This window comes from Bombyx mandarina, chromosome 09 (genome assembly GCF_030267445.1).
Source record: "Bombyx mandarina strain Sakado chromosome 09, ASM3026744v2".
In the NCBI taxonomy this organism is placed as follows: Eukaryota; Metazoa; Arthropoda; class Insecta; order Lepidoptera; family Bombycidae; genus Bombyx; species Bombyx mandarina.
In genome coordinates this window covers 5,412,552-5,434,437 of record NC_143216.1, presented here as the reverse complement: position 1 = coordinate 5,434,437, position 21,886 = coordinate 5,412,552, and the positions used below count along the sequence as shown (strand labels likewise).

At 34.9% G+C, this 21,886-nt stretch overlaps 2 protein-coding genes and 2 long non-coding RNA genes across 8 annotated transcripts in view; 2 read left to right on the top strand and 2 right to left on the bottom strand.

Moving 5' to 3' along the window:
* Window positions 1–120: 120 nt before the first annotated feature.
* LOC149502310 (uncharacterized) lies at window positions 121–2,258 on the top strand. The gene is made up of 2 exons (XR_016323540.1): window positions 121–799; window positions 1,305–2,258. It is a non-coding gene; the product is annotated as an uncharacterized LOC149502310 (long non-coding RNA).
* A 1,059-nt stretch (window positions 2,259–3,317) lies between these two features.
* On the bottom strand, window positions 3,318–4,893 carry LOC149502309 (uncharacterized). Of its 4 annotated transcripts, none has more exons than XR_016323537.1 (3): window positions 4,737–4,893; window positions 4,194–4,481; window positions 3,318–3,675 (listed from the first exon to the last, which is right to left on the bottom strand). It is a non-coding gene; the product is annotated as an uncharacterized LOC149502309 (long non-coding RNA). The 4 variants fall into 4 exon arrangements; XR_016323538.1 differs by having other exon boundaries at window positions 4,194–4,440; window positions 4,737–4,891; XR_016323539.1 differs by lacking the exon at window positions 4,737–4,893 and adding an exon at window positions 4,569–4,615.
* Window positions 4,894–6,439: 1,546 nt separating this feature from the next.
* snRNP-U1-C (small ribonucleoprotein particle U1 subunit C) lies at window positions 6,440–7,244 on the top strand. The gene has a single exon (XM_028171474.2). The coding sequence runs from the start codon at window positions 6,507–6,509 to the stop codon at window positions 6,993–6,995; it is 489 nt and encodes a 162-aa protein (XP_028027275.1). The 5' UTR covers window positions 6,440–6,506; the 3' UTR covers window positions 6,996–7,244.
* Window positions 7,245–9,723: 2,479 nt separating this feature from the next.
* Window positions 9,724–21,886, bottom strand: part of gukh (NHS actin remodeling regulator GUK-holder) — a 92,063-nt gene continuing 79,900 nt past the window's right edge. The window contains exons 2-8 of one of the 2 annotated variants that reach the window (XM_089729694.1): window positions 21,711–21,801; window positions 20,848–21,025; window positions 20,551–20,753; window positions 19,763–19,966; window positions 16,711–19,262; window positions 15,559–15,594; window positions 9,724–13,816 (exon numbers count right to left, since the gene is read on the bottom strand). In XM_089729694.1, the coding sequence (XP_089585820.1) occupies window positions 12,330–13,816; window positions 15,559–15,594; window positions 16,711–19,262; window positions 19,763–19,966; window positions 20,551–20,753; window positions 20,848–21,025; window positions 21,711–21,801 (4,751 nt within the window). In that variant the 3' untranslated portion in view covers window positions 9,724–12,329. The remainder of the gene's footprint in view (window positions 13,817–15,558; window positions 15,595–16,710; window positions 19,263–19,762; window positions 19,967–20,550; window positions 20,754–20,847; window positions 21,026–21,710; window positions 21,802–21,886) is intronic. The other variant, XM_028171463.2, reaches the window with a different exon arrangement.

The following is a 21,886-nucleotide window of genomic DNA, read 5'->3' as shown; positions in this document are numbered from 1 at the left end:
TGAGTCAGAACTCATATCTGCCATCTAGTGAGTTTATTAGATCATTAATGCTTAAAAGTTACAAAAATGACGTCGCCACAGGAGTAAGATGACGCTAGTTGTATGTTATTTTCCTTTGTATGGGAGTTGCACCCCCCTGTACTGCGCAATGCGCATGCGTCAACTATAATGCCTAAACTTTCTACACGGTTTTAATCGTGAAAAAAAAAACAAATATAAATCCTGAAGGAGCAATTAATTGGTATACAGTTTAATTAAAAAATAAATAAATGAAATAATGTACATTGGCGTAAAGTTAGACCAAATACATTTTTTCCATCCTCCTACCTATCGTTATGAAGGTATAAAAAAGATAGGGAGTCCACATAGTAAGATAAACAAATAAGTAAATAATATGTTCATTATTTATTTTTCAAGAGATAATGTAGGTATACATTATAATAACTTTTTTACACAGTCGAAATTATATTCCTAACATTAGTAAAATAACATTTTAATAATTTTTTTATAGGTTATGTATTGAAAGTGTTGGAAAATTATTTCATGTTTTAGCTGGAAAACGACATTGAGAATTATATGCAATACAAGATAATGGGCTCCATCAAATGAATTCGAATGAAACCAAATTGTTTACCATCCAAATTCGATTGTCGCGCAGATAGAAAACGAAAATTCACTCAAAGTGAACCTCGGCCTACATTTGTGAAACGGCAAAGACTCACTATTGTCAAAGTGATTGAAGAGACGACTAAAAATGAGATGTGTTATATTATTATACCTTTGCCATCTTGTAGTCAAGGTAGGTGTAACTGTCAATAATTAGTATATAACACACAGATCTCATAATTAAATAACAATATCAGAAAAAAGGAGAATAGTTAGTTAGTTAGTGGAAGTAGTCAAAATGGGCAAGTGGACCTCAGTTCCTATTACATAAGGTACTAGGAAGTTTGTGATAATGAAAATTTATCACAGTGTAATATCACTTACTTACTTTAACAGTGAAGGAAAACATTGTGATGAAACCTGCACACCTAAATGTCCTTAGGATTTTCTTAGGTGTGTAATCCACCAACCAGCACTAGGCCAGCGTGGTGGACTAAAGCCTAAAAACCCTCTCAATGGTAGTGGAGGCCAGTGTCCAGCAAGGGGATATATTATATGGGCTGATGATGATGACTAGGAAGTTACATACTACTACTACTACTACTACTACTACTACAGTACACATATAATCCTATATATTTACAAACTATAAGTTTGTTGGGTACCTAGAAATTGCTAACATTATTTCATATTTCCAGATGTCCAGCCACTTGAAAATAGGTGTAGTAATGACAAAGCTATCCAAGTAGCTCCATCACAGGAACACAAAGGCAAGGCAAGTGTGTATTGCCACATCACCCCTTAATATATCTGAAGCAAGTACAAGTAGACAATCAGAACCAGCAAAAAGAAAACTGTTGTTCCTGAGGACAAATTTGACAGTGATGAGTCAAATGCACCAGCAACAGAAGGATCAACTGTTGACTATGAGTTATCTCTCTATATCTCCACTCCATCAAAGACTTGTGCACTGCAGACTATAGCTCTCAAGAAGACTAAAAAAGTTGAAAAAATGAATGTGTTAACAACTTTATCTAAAGTGAAAAATAAATCACGTTTATATATTGGTCTTCCACAAGAATTATATTTCATAATAGGCTTGAATGAGAAACACACAAATGTTTCTGAACAAAATACAATATTATGTTTGATGAGAATAAAATTAAATAGAACATTCTCTCAATTGGCTGATGATTTCAATCTATCTGTAAGTCAAGCAAGCAATATATTTTTCAACAAACTCCCAGAAATTGCAAATGTAATATCACCCCTTGTTACAGTATAAAAAAAAAACAATGCAATAAATATATATGCAGGAAGGGTAATTGATGTCAACTTGGTGGAAAATAGAAAGTTTTTAGATAGTTTGCCACCTACAATTAACTAAGTACCTATAATTAAATAAGTAATCCTTACTTATAAATAGGAATTTTTGTATTTTCACTCTTCATTCAAAAACTACTGAAGAGATTTTAATAAGACTTCTATGCTGGTCTTGTATGGCTAGCAACTCATTATTATTTTGATTCTGTTTTCCACAAATGTGCTAAATATGGGCTTATATATATGAAAAGGAATAAAGATTAATAATATGTAACCTTTGTACCTGTATGTTAGGAATAATTTTTAAATAAAACATATTTAAATTGGAATATTATTTTTATTAAATCACATTCACTTTGTACACATCAATATTTTGTACTCCCTAAAAGGTAAATAGGTATGAAGATTTTTTTAAGTATTTAACATTACATTTTTGTGTAAGATTAGAAAAAATGTTATTCTTCCAAAAAGAAACTACATTACCTAACAACTGTGCAACTTACTCGGGATCAAAATCAATACTAATTATAGTGACCTGATTATTTTTTTCAAATTTGCTGTTTGCTACACAAAAGTAGCAAGTTTTACTTTTAGCATAATACATATTCATTTGAACTTGTGCATAATATCTTTCTTTAATTTTTTTTTCCATTTTTTTTATGGAAACATATCATTACTCCTTGCTTTTTTGTAGATCTATCAAAAAAACATAATTTATGATTTTTTTTAGCATAGTGGGCAATACCCTATTATTCATATTAATTATATACGGTGATGCGAAAATTATTTCTTTACTGAATTATTTAAGAATGATAGACATAATATAATATTTTAATACGTTTGTTTATAATTTTTAATCTATTATTTAAAAATAAGTTATCTTTAATATTTTTAATTTTTTGATTTATGGGGTTGTCACAGTCATTATTATAAAAATAGAAATTTTGAGGAAATACAAATGTTTAATACAAATTATTTCGAAATAAATTCATATCAATCCAAATTAATATTTGAACTATGAAAATTGTATGGTATGGAAACAGAAATATATTTTATAATTGTAATGATTATTTATTCCATGCAGTGCCGGTTAGAGAAGCTGTGCAAACTAGAATAAATTCTAATAAAGAATAAGAATAAACTTTGAAGAGAAGAAGAAAAGAGCTTTCTTCGAAGCTCAATTCTACAAGGGTATTCAATCAGATAGCTATCTATCTCTGTCTTTCCTGTGTGAAATTTTGATATGTTTGGTATATCGAAATCTTGGATAAATCCAGCAAAGCTAAATAAAGTATTTACCTAAAAAATATGTTTATGCGTTAAGTCACGTGTTTATGTTATTCGAAAATATGAACCAATTTTTCAATCGAAGATTAAAACAACATTAATACTGAGAATGAATATTTATTTATAAAATACACATATATGTTTTGACCACAAAATTTGCACGATAATTAAAATTAATATTCATTAATATTAATTTAAATAAATATTAATTAATCTTCTTCTATAACTCATAGTCAACTGTTGATCCTTCTGTTGCTGGTGCATTTGACTCATCACTGTCAAATTTGTCCTCAGGAACAACAGTTTTCTTTTTGCTGGTTCTGATTGTTTACTTGTACTTGCTTCAGATATATTAAGGGGTGATGTGGCAATACACACTTGCCTTGCCTTTGTGTTCCTCTGCTGGAGCTACTTGGATAGCTTTGTCATTACTACACCTATTTTCAAGTGGCTGGACATCTGGAAATATGAAATAATGTTAGCAATTTCTAGGTACCCAACAAACTTATAGTTTGTAAATATATAGGATTATATGTGTACTGTAGTAGTAGTAGTAGTAGTAGTAGTAGTAGTAGTAGTAGTAGTATGTAACTTCCTAGTCATCATCATCAGCCCATATAATATATCCCCTTGCTGGACACTGGCCTCCACTACCATTGAGAGGGTTTTTAGGCCTTAGTCCACCACGCTGGCCTAGTGCTGGTTGGTGGATTACACACCTAAGAAAATCCTAAGAACATTTAGGTGTGCAGGTTTCATCACAATGTTTTCCTTCACTGTTAAAGTAAGTAAGTGATATTACACTGTGATAAATTTTCATTATCACAAACTTCCTAGTACCTTATGTAATAGGAACTGAGGTCCACTTGCCCATTTTAGCTACTTCCACTAACTAACTAACTATTCTCCTTTTTTCTGATATTGTTATTTGATTATGAGATCTGTGAGTGTTATTAATTATTGACAGTTACACCTACCTTGACTACAAGATGGCAAAGGTATAATAATATAACACATCTCATTTTTAGTCGTCTCTTCAATCTCCTTGACAATAGTGAGTCTTTGCCGTTTCACAAATGCAGGTCGAGGTTCACTTTGAGTGAATTTTCGTTTTCTATCTGCCCGACAATCGAATTTGGATGGTAAACAGTTTGGTTTCATTCGAATTCATTTGATGGAGCCCATTATCTTGTATTGCATATAATTCTCAATGTCGTTTTCCAGCTAAAACATGAAATAATTTTCCAACACTTTCAATACATAACCTATAAAAAAAATATTAAAATGTTATTTTACTAATGTTAGGAATATAATTTCGACTGTGTAAAAAAGTTATTATAATGTATACCTACATTATCTCTTGAAAGATAAATAATGAACATATTATTGACTTAATCTTTTTTATACCTTCATAACGATAGGTAGGAGGATGGAAAAAATGTATTTGGTCTAACTTTACGCCAATGTACATTATTTCATTTATTTATTTTTTAATATTTTTAATTAAACTGTATACATACCAATCAATTGCTCCTTCAGGATTTATATTTGTTTTTTTTTCTCTCGATTAAAACCGCGTAGACGGTACAAAGTTTAGGCATTATAGTTGACGCATGCGCAGTACACATATTTTGCATACATTTATTCAACTAATAAAAATAGTAAATTAAACAAAAAACTAGTAATTTCGAAAGAGAACAAACGTGTTTTATGTAAGAACAATCGAAAATGAATATTTACGAGTCATTAAGGATGAAAAAATATTAAAAATTGCATTAGAGGGGCTAACTTGTAGGTATATTTTTAAATATTTTTTTTAAATAAATAAATGCAGAACAAACAATTATTAACAGTGAACAATCATGAACAAATGATGAACAAACGTATTAATAGAAAATAAGTATAAAATAGGAACAAAAAATTTTTTTGAGGGGCTAACTTCATTCACCTGTGTATACCGGTAAAATGGGGCGATTAGGGATTGAGAGGCGAATCGGGAAAAAACTCGGAAAATCTTTCGACGCTCAATATAAGTTTTATATTCGTTGCAAAATCTTCCATTTTTTGTAGTTTAATAGTAGAATGTTGAAAGTTCACAAAACAACTCTGAATATGCATGATAATAGCTGCTAACTTATAAAAAATCGCGTTTCAAATTAACTTCCTGTGGTGGTAATTATTTTAGTGCTAGAAACTTTGCTCTCTTTTATTTATTTGATAATAATAGAAGACGACTATGATTTATAAACGTTATTTAGTGTTTGAACCAGCATATATATTAAAGGTAAGTCTCAGTTGTTATTGGTTTTGATGTATTTGATTAAATAAAAATACATGTAAAAATCTGTTGTTTTTGGGGATATTGGGGACGTCTTAGGTACAAATAACAACGAAAAAGGGGTCAATTGGGATGAGAATACGTGAAATGGAAACGACCTAAGTATAAATAGGTACAGGTTTGTAGGGTTGTCTATGTAGTTATAACAATATTTTTTAAATTTGTTGGTAAAAATCTGGTTTATTCGAAGCGAAATTGGGAATAAGTCTTTAGTTGAAATAGATAAGCAATTTAATATAAGTAAGTCGATTTTGCAGAAACATGTAACAAGATCAATGAAATCTCAAGGTGGACAAAAATGTCTAAGTAATACATAATAAAATATTTAATTTTTGTTCAGAGTGGGGGTATTCATCTGATTAATCCATGGAATAATCGACACACCTAATCTCTTAACCCAGATAGAAATATCAGCCCCTAAGTACTTACCAAGAACGGAGAAATATAAACCGTTTCTAAGAAAGCCCACTATATATGTATATATATATTTGTTGTTAATGCACTGTCGATTGCACCTATAATTGAGGTGATGTCTGCCATGTACTTTTGTCAGTTTTTAAATATTTTTTATTGATGATCACTTTGTTGGTGCAACTAAATAAATAAATTAATTAAAACTATATATAAAAATAAAAGTAGTGCCAACCCTAGCAAATTTTTCATTACGTCCCAATTAACCGCAATTTTCGGGTAAATAGGGATTACACCTATTTTTGCATTTTTTGCTTAAACTGGAATGCTAGTTGCATAATTTTAAATTAGACAACCAAGATGCCCCCAAGACTCAATCATTTTGATCCTGATATAGCATTATATACATCAACAACTACCTTAAAATTGCTCATAAAGTTGGAATTTGTCCCTAATCGCCCCATTTTACGGTACCTAATCTATGTACTTGTTTTTTGAAACTAGAATTTTCTAGGTTGCTAAATGCTAATGCTTTTTGAAAATGCCTAAATATTATTGTGATTATTGTGATACTTACCTCACACATGATTCACCTAGTGTAAGGAAAACTCACTGCACAGGAAGAAAACATAAAGACAATGTGAAGTTTTATTATCAGAAATGGATGGAGGAACAAGCACAACATCTCATCGATGCAACAACAGCGGCATTCAAAGCAGGCAAAATTGCTCAAAATCCATTTGGCAACAAAGGCACTGCAATACCACCACCTTGGGATCCTTCGGTAATGGGACCAGGAGGACCCCGACCTCCTGTACCCGGTGGTCCTCCCGGTATGATTCCTCCTCCATCTATGGGTCCTGGAGGTCCTATGGCACCACCAATGATGATGGGTCCACATGGGCCAATGCCGCCAATGATGGGAATGAGACCGCCTATGATGGGCCCCATAATGGGTCCTATGGGTCCAATGGGACCAATGGGACAAATGAGACCTCCACTTATGAATGGACCACCTATGAACAAATAATACTAGATAATCTTCAATGGACTGATGCTGAATTATTATGTATTAATATGAAGACTAAGTGTAGCAATTTTTATATTCATAAATGTGAGTGAGTTTGGCAATGAGGGTGTTATGTTTAAGTAACATTGGAAGAATAAAAACCTAAAGTTTTTCCATTGACTATTACAAATTTAAGAACTTAATTTGTTAATCAGCCAACACCCCCAAATATTTTATAAGTTACACTCTAATAAATAAAAAAGTAAATTTGTGTAAATGTTTTCATTTGAAGACTTAATTTCTACCTTATTAAGTAAGTATGGGATTTATTAAATTATGTGAAATTATATTTTCTAACTATTTTCTTTCATAACTAAGATTGTCACCTGATTAAAAGATGATTAAAAGATGATGACAGAATATCTTTAGTATGTACAAACATCAACCTAAATTGTTTTTGTAAATAGGTATACTTGTGAAATTTTATTCAATTATCAGTATACTTATTGTGCTGTTGCAGTGATGTAGGTCTGTGGCCATCTTACAAGTTGAGTTTTGGAGCTCAATAGTAATTAAAAACATTAATTTAGTGTGATGTCAGTCATGTTATGGTAATTGCTCTATGTGACACAATATATTGTCTTCTCACATTAAAACTTTATAATAAAACTAATTGTATAATTTCAAAACTTACTAAATACAGAAGAGTGAAAAAAATAACTACACTCTTTTGACAGTATTTATGAGAAAAATACTGGTGATACTAAATTATTCCGCATATTAACTCAATTTTGAATATTTTTGGAAATTGTACACTATTAATGTGAAAAGACTATGTCTATTGTTCACCTTGTTTATTGTCTTTAGTACTTTGTACTCCAATACCAACTTGTAATATATTATTATACAATTAGGTTTACATATAAGTGGAATTTTGAACAGGAATTATCTTGGCCTAAAGGAAAAGACGTCCAGTGCATTAGTATCTAGGGATGCACTGGTGTTAGAATCCTGCAGGTGGGTACCAATTTTTCTAAGGAAATATGACTTAACAAATGTTCATGATTGACTTCCACGAAATAACATTGTGTAATAAAAATCAAACCTGCAAAATTATAATTTGCGTAATTGGTCGTAGGACCTCTTGTGAGTCCGCAAGGGTAGGTACCAACAACCAGCCTAATTTTGCCGTGAAGCAGTAATGCGTTTCGGTTTGAAGGGTGGGGCAGCCGTTGTAACTATACTGAGACCTTAGAACTTATATCTCAAGGTGACTGGTGGCATTGTAGATGTCTGGGCTCCAGTAACAACTTGACACCAGGTGGGCTCTGAGCTAATCCAACCATCTAAGCAAAAAAAAGTTCTAAAGATATAGTTACAGCACATTGAGCCTGAACCTGAATTTAAATCATTGTGAGGTAAAAGATTAGGCTATAATCATAAATATAAATAAATTGCAAAGTAGTGACAATGTTCAATTTCATGATACTAGTGTTCTACCAATAATTGTTATTTGATGATAATCACAGCCACCTCAACATTTTGATTCATTTTGTTATATTTTCTATTTTATTTCATTGCATTTAAGACCTTAAAAAATTTATAGCATTAAAGCTTCATCTTTGTCAATAACTAAACAAACAATAAAAAAAATATAAATAAAGGAGAAATGTTTTTTTTTTATTTTTTTTATTGCTTTCGATAGGCAGACGAGCTTACGCCTCATCTGATGGGAAATGATAACCGTCGCCCATAGACATCCAAACTACATCAGTGACTCAGATGCGCTGCCTATCCTAGCCTGGATGGGCAGCCTTATGTATGTTACACCGGCTATCCTGTCCTTTAGACCGGAACACAGTTTGTGTGTGTGTTTTCTCTTTACTTAAATGAAAATCGTTTTGTAGTAGATATAATAAAAAAGTTATAACACCAGCTTATATAATAACAAAAATAAATGTTCCACATACATCCATCAAATCAAATATTACTCTGTCTGTAATAGAGAGTCCTGCTATACAGTATAAAGCTATATTTGGCGGTAGGCAGCGGCTTGGCTCTGCCCCTGGCATTGCTGAAGTCCATGGGCGACGGTAACCACTCACCATCAGGTGGGCCGTATGCTCGTCTTCCTACAAGGGCAAAAAAAAAAGAGAAAAAGAGGCCTTTAACAATATACTGATTTTAACTACCATTTTATCTTTAATGCTATGGTACAGTAGTCTGGGTCACTAACCGCACTAGACCACATAGTGATGAAATTGGATTCAAAATGTACAAATTGCCTGGCGTTTTGCAAATTAATATAATTTTGTATTTACTTTGTACCATAGTACACTTTTTTATCCAAACCTTTTTTGTTAACTTTAATCCAAAATCTGTATTGATCCGTATTGGTGAATTTGATCACCTAATTGATATACTGGTTTGTTAGTCACCCTGGCAGGCAGGGACTTGGTTGTGCCCCTGCTATTGCTGTTGTCCATGAGCGATGTTACTCACTTACTTTCAGGTGGGCTATGGGCTGTGTCTGTCTACAAAGGCAATAATTTTTTTTTGTATCTTATGGTTGGGTTTTGCTTGTTGTCTTCTGTGTATTTGCCGTACCCATTATACAGAAATAACACTTAGGGTTTTTAAATGAGTAATGTTTTTTTAATGAGTACCTAGGTATTCATTTCATATAGGTACCTACCTACCTACTTCAAAAAATTATCTGGGATATATCATGATGAAGTGAAAACAAAAATAATTTTAAGGTAATAATTTATTTAAGATTTACATTGTAAAATCCTGCGATGTGCGCATTTCCGTATGCGATGTCTGATGAGATGGCTCTGAGATAGCAGAAAGCATGAATTGTTCACGACCAGAAAATATGGTAACTACAAGATCCGCAAGCAAGGGTATTAGTGTAAGCATTGGTAAAATTCCGTTTAATATCAACGATCCACTCTGTGACGAATCTGTGCTGTTAGTCATATCTTGGAACACCGTAATGGACAAATAAGATTGAATAGAAGTACACGAAACGAGACCAAATATTTCCATGAAGTGAGATGGATTTTTCTGTTTTAATTCGCCTATTATAAAAACACCAAGTAACACGAACGTAGTGAATATCGCCACGGGAGCAATTAAAGCTTGTGATATACTCAGGGTCGGAGTGGCTCTTTCATTTATCATATCGGCCGTCGTGATAACTATCGTCAAGAAGCGAAGTCTAAGTGAACAGTTATCCTCACCCATTGAAGGATCTGAAGGCATAGATCTGGCAATTTGTCTTCCTTTCAGATTTTCCCGAATAAATGAGTATTGTTAAATGCAAGTTGCATTACCATAATTTAAATCGTGTCTTATGAATGACACGATCTACAGAACTTGACATAAGACTTATATGACAACGAAGTGCATAACAATTTAATAAGATGATCTCTTTATAAATCAAACTACCTACCCAGTTATATTATTGGCTCCATGAATATATCGACCATTTGGTGGCCAGTTTGATTCGCCGCTCAAAAACATCGGTATGGCCATAACCGCAAAGTTTCCCTATCCTAAAATATTCAGTTAGCCTGACTTTGATAAAAGCAACGAAGCGAAAAGCCGAACATAACTATAAAATCATTCCAAAACTTTACAAACGTGGAAAGAAATCTGTAAACGCATTGGAAAATTAGGTATTAGACACAGGTTGCATCGTAATGTTTGGAAAACGAACAAAAAAAACATTAATAAATTTTCTGTGTTCTAAATGGATCCCGTGTGAGCTAAAAAGAGACTGAAAAGACGAAGTTTATTTTTTAAGACGAGTGGAAACTACTGCTTGGGTTTGTGACGAAATAATTGAATATAATGAAGCAGCAGCTCAAGGCATTAAACCTCCTGTGCAGGCGATGGGACAGTGCCTGGCAAACCTCTCTCACTCTCTCCCCTTCCAGCTAAGCCCTTAAGGTCACCCACCTGCTTCGGTAAAGCTTTAAAGGTCAACGAGGCAACCGCTTACCTCCGTCTCAAAAATAGAAGATAATTTTATACTGTAGTGTGCGTGTAGGGTGGTTACTTTTGGTACCCCCATAAACATCAACTGTGCTATATATATTTTTTGAATGAGTGTTTACTGTTGGCCCGGAGGCCTTTCCAGTTTCACCAGGAGAGGTGGGCGAGCAAATGCTCAGCCAACAGGGGTTGGATTTGCTAAGTTTCCCGAGCGCCTCCGAAGGAAACCTAACAACTCAAGAGCAGCTGCTTCGAGAATGAATCTACTACCGGATCGGAATCGCGACCTGCTGAGAAGATCCGGTTTGAAACTCAGCGGGCTGATGCATGGCTTAGGTTGCACGTCGACCTCTTTGTCGAGTTCGAGTACGGTTACCGGGGTCCCTAAGCCTGCTCCTAGTGTTAGAGCTGAAGACGTCTAATGCAAAGGTTATCGGATCTGATTGATCCGTAAGAACGTGTCTAGGGCGTCGACGTTGACTGGCTCCTGCGTAATTAGGATTCGGGGAGTAGTCAGCGGTGGCGATGATAAGGCGATTATCATGACGCATAGCTTTATCGAAGTACCGTTCCGACGCTGACTTCATGTATTTCTGGATTGATTAGAGGCCCAGGTCGTCGTGTAGGTCAACGTTCCTCACGAACCACGGAGCTTCGATTGCAAAAGCGGAATTGTAGGGATTGGAAGGTGTCTATGTGTAAGCTGGCCGCATGAGTGAACACTACACTCGCATAGGTCATGACAGGCTCTATGCAAGTTTTGTAAAGTGTCCCCGTGTTCCGAAAGGACATTTTACTCCGCTTACAAATCATGGGGTAGAGTCTGCCGAGAACAAACGCGGCACGGTCGCGGACTGAAGAGTTCAACTGTGATCTATAACTCTTACACTGTACATATTCTTTTTTACAATTGCCAATATAAATTAAAAACAACGTTTATTCAACACATTTTATTCAAAATTGTTTACCGAATAGGTATTATCCGAAATTTAAAAACTTTGAAAAAGTTTAAAACTCTACTTACAAGTACTTAAATATTCAATAAATAACTTATTTTCTAAGTTTTATAACCACGTAGTTGATAGTTAATACTCAGAGAACATAAATTGGCCCCATAAAATAAAATAAAAATTTTAGCTCATTTTGTCGTTATAATGTAAAACACTGGTTTTGGGATCGGTAGTTGGGGTATCGCGCATGAAATACAAATGCTAGCAAAGTAAAGACTAGATTAAAGCTTCTATAAATTTCACCTCACTTCAAAGTACTTTGTTTTTTTGTAGTAGAATTTATTGAATCATAAAAATTGAACTTCATAATTGGTCGTGTAATATAAAGATTGATTTCTCTTTATCATAATGCAGTTTCTAGAGTGCTGGGTGAAGATTTTCCTTTTTCTGGAGACGATTTATTTTGGGTGTTCGGCAAAGGACCTGGAATGGGATTTTTAAATGAAGTGAATTTGGGGGGTGATTGATCGGGTGGGCTTTTGAAGAACTCCGCACGTTTTGCTTGAATTATTTCCGATCTGGATGGTCCTAATTGTTTTCTAAACTCTGTATTTAAGGGGAATACCCCTTGATGTATTGATTCATCAATATTACTGCCAGTTTCAGAAGGACTCTCGTTTATCGGTATTAAGTTTCTTCGTGCACCGAAATGTTGGTTTGTGACTATAGATACAGTATTAGACGGAATATTTATAGGAGACACATCCGCTTTTTCTCCAGAACTATTAGAGGTTTCGTCTTCATTGTGAGCTTCGGGAATAGGTGTGGATAAAACATCTGATCTGGGACTAGAAAATCTCCACTGAGATTTCGGAGAATGTAATATTTTAGGCGTATTTTTATGCTCTTTTATCAATGTTGCTGTTCTTCCGGGAGATGCTGGTTGCGAGTTGGATTTGATTACTTTTCTTTGTACGTATGTTTTTGGAGATCCACTTAGATCTAAAATATTGACTTGTGATTTGTTAGTGATTTTTTGTATAGGTTGAATTGGATTATTGTCTTTCGATAGTTTTAGTTGTTCGACAGCGGACAGTTTATTTGCTTTAGTCTGCGGGTTCAATGTATTTAATTTTACGCTGTGTTGGAGTAGAAGTTTTTTGAAATCCAATCTAGATGTTTGAGAAATCGGGCCGTACCTGTCGGCGCATGTAGTATCTTGTTTTTGAAAATTGAATCCGTAACCCAAATTACTCGTCGGAAGTTTGTCGGCCGGCGACCAACTCATTCTGTTTCTGGGATCTCCTAAATAGCCGGTTTCGGGATAACGTTGGCTGCCTTTTGTATGTAGGGAGGTTTCCGAACTAACCGGGGATAAACTTATATTTGATAAGGCCGGCGATTCTGCTCTTTCCGGTGCGTCTTTAATGTTCAATTTCTTTTTACTTTTATGAATAACAGCGTAAAGTTCTTCATTGGTCATCGTTGATTTGACGGGCGATAACAATTTGCAACTGAGATCAACAACGTTTTCTTTGTTGGACGGAGTTGATGATTTGAAAGATCTAGACGCTCTGGGATCTATTGGTGATATTTTTATGGAATTACCGGCAGAAAGTTGACCTGGATCCTGGTTGAGATTAGAGGAGGTCGGTCTTAATTGATTTATCTCAGCTGTTCGCTTTGGAAGAGTCCAGAATCGTTGATGTTCCTTTTGGCTTTTAGAAGAGTTATCGTAATTAATGACGTCATGTTTGCCGCGGAGATGCGCTGTGTTGTATTTGTGCAGCGTGGGGTTGATCGCATTCATATCGACAGTAGGCCCTTCGCTTTGTACTAGATTGTGCGGAATATTCAAATAGGCTTTGTCAGCACTGGAATGTCGATAGTCTGAAAACACAACATTCAACAATTTTAAATTATTAATGAGTCTTTATAATTTGTAGGACATAGAACTACTATTTCAAGTTATTCGCAGTCTAGGATAGTTGATTCTGTTCTACTAATTTGTAAAGCTGCTGCATTCTATTTTGAAGCTTTTTAATCTTTGCGTGCGAGAATATCTATTATGATGAAATATAATAATTTATCTTAGTTCTTACGTATTGTCAACCCATACCTAAATATTAATCAAAGTGACATTAGAAATCTACAGTGTATGACATAAGATACTTATATTAAATATCTAGTTTTCGTTAAAAAATGTTCGGTATAAGTGAATAGCTTAATTCAGTAAGTACAGCGAGTTCTACGAGTGCATGGCATTTTATTCTAATATTCGCAATAATAGAAGCATATAATAATAATATTTTTTTAGATATTCATAATACTGTAATATATTAATACCTAAATTATATTATAATATGACATGTTATTTAGTAAGGATGCACCAAGCATGCAGTTTTATTTAAACGCGCACTTTTATCGCCAAATATTTAATTAATTTTTATTTGGAATTATTCAATAGGTCACCATCGTTAGCTCGAAACGTATTTAAAGAAAATGAGCCTTCGCGGGAAGGCTGGCAGATGAGAAACATTTGTACTATTTTGTACAGGTATAAATGCATAAAAGGATAGTTTACGACAGGAAATTCATATGGCATAATGAAAAATAAAATATTAATATTAAGAAACAGTCGCTTGCACATGGCGACATGTCGCCACACACTACTACATATAGACTGTATATAACGGTGTTTCCCAACGTGGGCCAATTTGATAATTAAGGGGGGCAATCGCACAAAATTAATATAGAAAACCTGTATTCAAATTTGAATTTGAATTTCAGTTTTTTATTATATGTTTTGAAATATTATTATACTTTGATATATTGATAACGATTTCATAGTGATTTCTTCCTAAAACCTATCATTTATGTTTCTTAAATTATTTTTTTAATGTTAACAATTATGTATTGGGGGCATAAATGTTTTAGAAATGTTACAGTGGGGCATGGCACATAAAAGGTTGGGAAACACTGGTATATATACTGTGATATAGGGCGGCGACGCGTCGCCACGCCAGCAATCGGTTTTACGCGCGGCCATAGATGTTTCACTACAAAAAAATAATTGAGAAATAGATGATGACATGTAAGTGCGCATTTATTTGTAACTTTCCTTTACCGGTCATGCCAAGAAAGCAACACAAAACATTACCTTGGGGGCTTGATGTAAAAACACGCAACATTGAAGCAATCTCCTTTCATTGTGCAAAGCTATGAAGATAAGTGCATTAAAAAGGAAATAAAGATGACTCCGTTTTTTTTTTAATTATTATTATTGTTAAGACAGTTTGTTATCTGTTGCACTAGTGTAGTTATTCTGGTAATTAGTTTTGTTAAGTATGTATTTCATTTCGATTTGTGGATTTACCATGTAAGTAAGTATGTGATAGGAGTATATTAGATATTTTTATCCCGTGAAAATTTTCACTATTTACAAAATGAGCATAAATACATTTAGTTTTCATGTGTGCAACGAAAAACTGAACAGAACAAATTGAATTGGGTTGGTGCAATTAAATGGTGATGCGTAACCGGGTGGGGGAAATGAAATAAGTGCGTTAATTTACAATAATTCTATATTATTTACAAAACGCAGAACACATAGAACAACACACCATTCACACATACGAAGAACATGAACCACTCGTAAGCTGTGCTCTCTGCGGTGAAAAAAGCCACCATGCATTGATTTAATCTGATGAAAATATCACTAACAATAAAATAAATTTTCGAACATTGATCTAAAATCCTAATTACTAGACTTATTATAATTCTATCACAGTTTTAAATAATTCAAGGAAGACGTTTGCATTCAATTTATTAGGACGGAATGGTAATTAATTGCATTAATTTAAGGTACTATAATTATCGACAAACAAATATTATCATCTTAGAATATCAAAGTTTGATAACAGACATATTTAAACGCAAGAGTTTTTGTACGAAACATTTAATACATTTTTACCAAATTTCTGTCCCGTATTCAGATTCAGATATCGATAAAATTCTAGCCCTGTGCTTTGAACCATCGACCGGTACAGTGACTTTACTAGGTGTTGTGCAAACTGGAGATGAATGCAATAAACATATTTCATCTGGCTCAGAATCTAATATGGCCGTTAAAACATCTATTGAAGTGTCTCGCATGTCAGGTATAAATGCCATTGAATGCCTTTTGGGCATCGGAGTAGCGAACGGGCTGAATTGTAATTCCGATAATTTTGATTCAAAACTACCATCGATGTAAGAACGGTTTTTGGTTTTATCGTTCTTTCGTGACTGATCTATATTATTTATGTGATCGAGTTTCGGTGAAACAGTTGGGGGATAATTTATTTGTTCGCGCAATAAATCGGCTGTTATTTCCGCTTGAATCATTTCTAATGAGTCTACTTTCTTTGCGTTGCTACTAAAACTATCTAGTTTCAAAAGCTTTTTTATTGGCAGTAAAGGAGAATTTGCCAATTTATAACTGTCACTACGTTTTATTTTAAAATTAATAGACTTTTCGGATAAATCGTCACCGTTTACGTTGGCATTTAATTCGTCCTCTGGTCCAATGCATTTCGTTCTAGTACCGAACATTTTCAATACTTCTGCTATTTTGCTACCGGATTTTGTGATTTCGTTATGACTTTTATTTTGTAACATTCTAGGTGTTTGGAAGTTAGGAACAAACGGAATTATATCATCATCAGATTTGAATGTAGCATCAAGATCACTTAGTTTCGATACAAGACAACGTCTTGTGAGGGATTCTTTGCAAACATTCTTACCTGCTGAATCGTCTTTCGTCGGAGATAAGCTGACTCCTTCCGCATCGTGTATATTAACATACGCTCCTGTTCTAGTGATTGCTTCTACTATTCGCGGTAAATCCTGTTCCGTTTTATGTGTTTTTGGCGGTTGATGTGAAGCTAAGATAGGTGTTTCGGTAACGGGTAAGGCGGTTATGATAGTATTAGGTTTGGGCGTTGGTAGAGTAATAAATTCGGTAGTAACAGGTCCGTCTCGTTCTGCTGGTGCTCTTATGATCGTTTTTCCTAATTGCGGTGAAGTTGGTTTACTTGATGGTTTCTCGCACGGGAAGTCGGTTTCATCAATAACTTTCACAATGTCAGCTGTCTCTCGCTGTATAATAGTCGTAGTAGGACTTATTTCTTGTACAAATGGACCGGGTTCAAAGGTTGTGTGCGCACCTTTCCGTCGCCGTAAAGTGTCTGAAGAAAAAATGACTTGTCCTTGCGAATCTAACGTAACTTTAGCTCCTTTCTTTTGAATTTCTTCTAATGCCGGAGAGCGTTTATCTTCAAAGCCATGTTCTAGATAATCTTTTCCTTCGTTTAAGCAATTGGGTAATTCGTTGAGTGAAACATACTCAGTGTCGGGTAGCTTTCCTGAGAGAACTGTTTGTAAATTCTTTTTAACTATATCATTATTGCCGTACACACTTTTATTATAAGACAATGATTGATTATTATTTTTTACGTCAGCAATAGTTACGTAATCACCGCTATCATAGATGTCAGCAATGAAGTCTGGTTCTCTTGTAACTGGCGATTTTTTATTCGACAACTTTTGTGGTAGAACACCCTTCAGTTTGCACATTAAATTGCTCAGAGGTTGTAATGTTTTTAAATTGATTTGACTAGTTGGTTTGAAATTTGGTTTGGCTACGTTTGTGGCAAGTTTTGATTTTTCATCGGTCGGTAATTCCAACTTAGGCCTGTTTGCAATTATCTCCATCTCTGTAATACCTAATTTCTCAACACTTTTACTCTCTGCGACTTCGCAATCTTTATTACTGGTTTCGCTTTCATCATCAGAGTTTGTTGGAGTAATGACACACATAGATGGAATCCGTGAGCTGTTTATTGTCGTTTTATACCTAATTCTTTCAATTCTTTCAGTTCCCTCAAGATCAGAAGATTCTGAGTAATCTTGTTCAGAAAGACTGTTCTTTCCATGAGCACTCGAAATGGAATCTTCAATGGGCGAACTTGAAGTATTATGTCCAGAATCTGGCGAACTCGTACCAGTACTTTTCTTTGTACTCTCCGCTTCTGTTTCAGTGTGGACTTCCGCAACTGCCGTAATTTCCCTTCCAACATTATTTGTTATTGTTATAGTTGAAGTGGGCACATTAACTTCAGGAGACGTATTATTAGAGATTCTTTTTTCCGCATATGATCTTGCGGAATTATATCTCATATTATTGAATGGTGAGTTAGATGAGAACGATGAATTTATGTTCCTTTCTAATGATGTATTGTTTCGACTTCTGTTTATTTTTGTAAGGGAACTTTTTCGTTCCGGTACCGTTGGACTTGTTACTAAAGATCGATCACTACCAGCCGCCATGAGTGCTGTACAAACAGTACCGGCTGAGCTGGTTGTTGTACTTGTTGAGCCTTTGCCAAATAATTCATATTCGTTTTCTGCAGTCATCGTTTGGCTATTTGACGAATTTGACAAAGCGTTGCTCGTATGTAGAGGTGTACTAGGTATGACGTCCTCTTCTTTTAATGTTTTTAAGCCCGAGTCCATGTGAAAGGAAGTGTAGTATCCTTCTGTGTCACATGAAAATTCAGAACTTGTCTCTATATCTTCATGTAGATCGTGAATAATATCGGGTGTTAAAGTACCCTCACTGGTTACACTTCCAGAGCCAGATGTGTTTGGAAAACGTCTACGACTTATTATAGAACTAGGAGGGCCGTGATGGCCGCTTAGTGAATTATTGGATGTGGCAGCGGATGTTGTACTTTTGGGTGGAACAGTAGTCGATGTTATTTCTGACCCTATGCTAGTTCGTCCAGATTCAGAACTGGCTGACCAATTCCCGCTCGACGAATGTGGTTCGTCTTTACCAATCCCCGATCGTCTCAGACGCCGTTGAACAGAAGTAGTTCTAAGTTTGACTCCACTGTTGATTGTGGCCGTATTTGGAACGGCGGCAGGTACACCAATGCTTTTTTCGGAGGACGAATATGAGGCACATCTCTGATGCGACCTTCTCTCTTCACTGCCGTCTCTTTTTTTACGCATTGTCACACTTTCCGATACAGAAACAACGTCCTGGTTTACGAGGGTCTTTACATCTTTACTTTTATCAAATTTAGTAGTGTCTTTAAAACTATCTCTACTGGCGCTTGGAGATCTACCGATCAATTTCAGTCTATTTTTCCCCCATTGTTTTAGTGAATTGAAGTGTCCTTTTTTCGTTACCGGGTCAATAGGACTTTTCTTAAGTAAGTCGCTAGACTGTGACCTGATGACAGTGTTGTTTTCTTCAACTTCTTCAGAAGCCACAGCATTTGTTGTATCGCTACAGTAAAACAAACCAAGCAAAGCATTAGTCACACGCTGAAGGCCAAATATGATTGAAAATCTCTAAAGAGCGCCGCATAGTCTTAATAACGGATTTCTTTAAAGACAATAAATTAATTATGAAGCTAAATGAACAAATGGCACTATTAGTGTACCGAGTGCACGAATGTTTGGATGTCTTTGTTTTCATTGATAGCCATTTTAAATATAAATCATCATTCAAACAACGACATCCAATGTTGAACAAAATGTATTCACAGAAGCACGAGATAGTATTATCACGAGTTGTTAAAGTTTGTGCTGAAGATTTTAAATGAACATTTTAAGCTTTCTCCACACATACTATGCCAACGGGCTATCGTTAATAGAGTCGCTTAGATTACATTATCTATTTTATTTTATTAGACGGTAGATAAAATTTACGTCAACTGTATGAAGTTCAAATTTAGATAATGTAACCTTAAGTGAGTGTAAGTACAGTGCGCACTAGAAGCTTACCCAGCTATAGCCTCTCTAAGCTCTTTCTGATCAGTGCCCGAAATGGTGTTTCGTCTTTTACCCCGTGGCTTTCTCGGCCTAGTCCGTCGTTTCACGGTGTCAGTTTCACCATTACCGCTCTCTATGTGTAGAGATTTCCGGGAACTGCACATTCGGTCGAAGAACTTGCCCGAGGTGTCGATTGCAACTAATTCCGGTGGAAACCTAGAAGCGTTGACATAAATCATTTAATTCAGATTTTTAAGGACAGGGCATCTAGTGAGCTGAGTATCGTGATGCGTCCGCCTATGACCTTTTTTTGTAATTAGTAGCCACTTATGTCGGTCAGTGGCACAGTGAAGTGCGTGGCTCAATCTCATTTGCAAATACTCGGACACTTGGTCACTCCATCTTTTTTCGGCTCCGACCTCTGGATCGTCTTCCATCCACTTTATCCGTCACTATAAATCTATCTAGTGTATGAATCTGATGAATCTATTTTCCTATTTAAATATCTAAATGATAATGGAGCATATTGAAAGACCACACGGATTTCACTATCCTGTCTGTGCACTGAATTGATGGATGAGTTTGCTATTGGGCTATATTATGGACTTAATTTGGTGTCCCAAAATGGGCAGCAGTACTCACGCGATGTCTATAGACTCCAATAGTCACTTCACGTCACCTATTAATAATAACGTGTTAAATTAATTATTAAGTATATCTAACTCGCTATAAATAATGTGTTGCAATGGAAAAAAAACTATGAAAATTTTGTAGAATTAAATCAGTTTATAATTACTAACTTGCTAGCGATGACTCTGAGTTGTTCCTCGGGACTTGGCAATTTGTGATCTATGGGCTCGTCGTCGCCTGATCCGCATTCTGACAATTCGTCGGGTGTTAAAGTTACACTGCTCGCTATTCTCATTGAAGCATCTGGGAGGGCTGTAACGTCTCCTATTGCTTCTTTTGAGGTCCATTTCCGTAGCTGTTCGACTACATACGGCTGAAAATTAAGAAATTTAAAGATTGATTTTGATTTATGACAAAAACCTGTTTTTGATATCAGCTCCACTGTATATATCATTTTGAAAACTTACAATATGTGTTTCAATTTCGACGTCTACTTTCTGGTAGATTTTTCGACGTTTGTTGCTAAGGACCGGCGTGCACAATAAGTATGGGGAATGGTGCGAATCTTTCCGCATTTGATCCAGTATGGCAATAGAAATTCTGTCTGTGGTAGCCTTTTCGTACAGCTTGCGTAGACTTGGCGGCCTGTAACAAGTAAAAATTTTTTTTTATAGCTTAGATTGGTGGACGAGCTAACAGCCGACCCGGTGTTAAGTCGTTACTGGAGCCCAGAGACATCTACAACGTAAATGCGCCACCCACCTTGAGATATAAGTTCTAAGGTTACAACGGCTGCTTCGCCTTTCAAATTGAAACGCATTACTGCTTCACGGCAGAAATAGGCAGGGGTTGGTACCTGCCCGTGCGGACTCACAAGAGGTCCTAACACCAGTAAATTTTGTTATAAATATCTTATCTAAAATATATAAATATAACTATCTGAAAATATGGATTTTGAATGAATCATTAAGACGATATATTAATCTATTATTATTTTCCGAATCCTTTGTGACTATTACTATGAAATCTTTAAAAAAAAATTCTTTTTGTGTGCCTTTGTGCTTGCGTATATTATTAGTTCTAATAAAATATTGCTGATGGACCTTTGAGTTTTTGTTAGTAAAATTTTAAATTAAAAAAAAAATGTATGTCTAGTTTAGCATACTTCGTCAATGTCACGCGCTCGTATCAAAAAAGAAATTATTTGATTTGAATATCATGTTACGAGCAATAACTAACTTAAATTCTAGAAAAAACATAAATCAATTTTACAGAAAAATAAATAAATTAAAACAAACAGTATATTAAAATTTAATAAACAAACACAAACCTCGTGTCGGGAACGAATAGGCCATTTTTATGGGGATTGCTTGCCGTGTAATGGACTTTGCGAACAGCAAAGTCGGACAGGCTCCCCTCCGCTGTAACAATAAAAAAAAAAAACATTATACTGTGAATTTGATTCGGAAATCACCGATTTTATTTCAATTACAAAACATCAAGTCG

Bases quoted from the DNA above. Each gene is read 5' to 3' on its own strand.
- snRNP-U1-C (XM_028171474.2), top strand. From the start codon at position 6,507: ATGCCTAAATATTATTGTGATTATTGTGATACTTACCTCACACATGAT.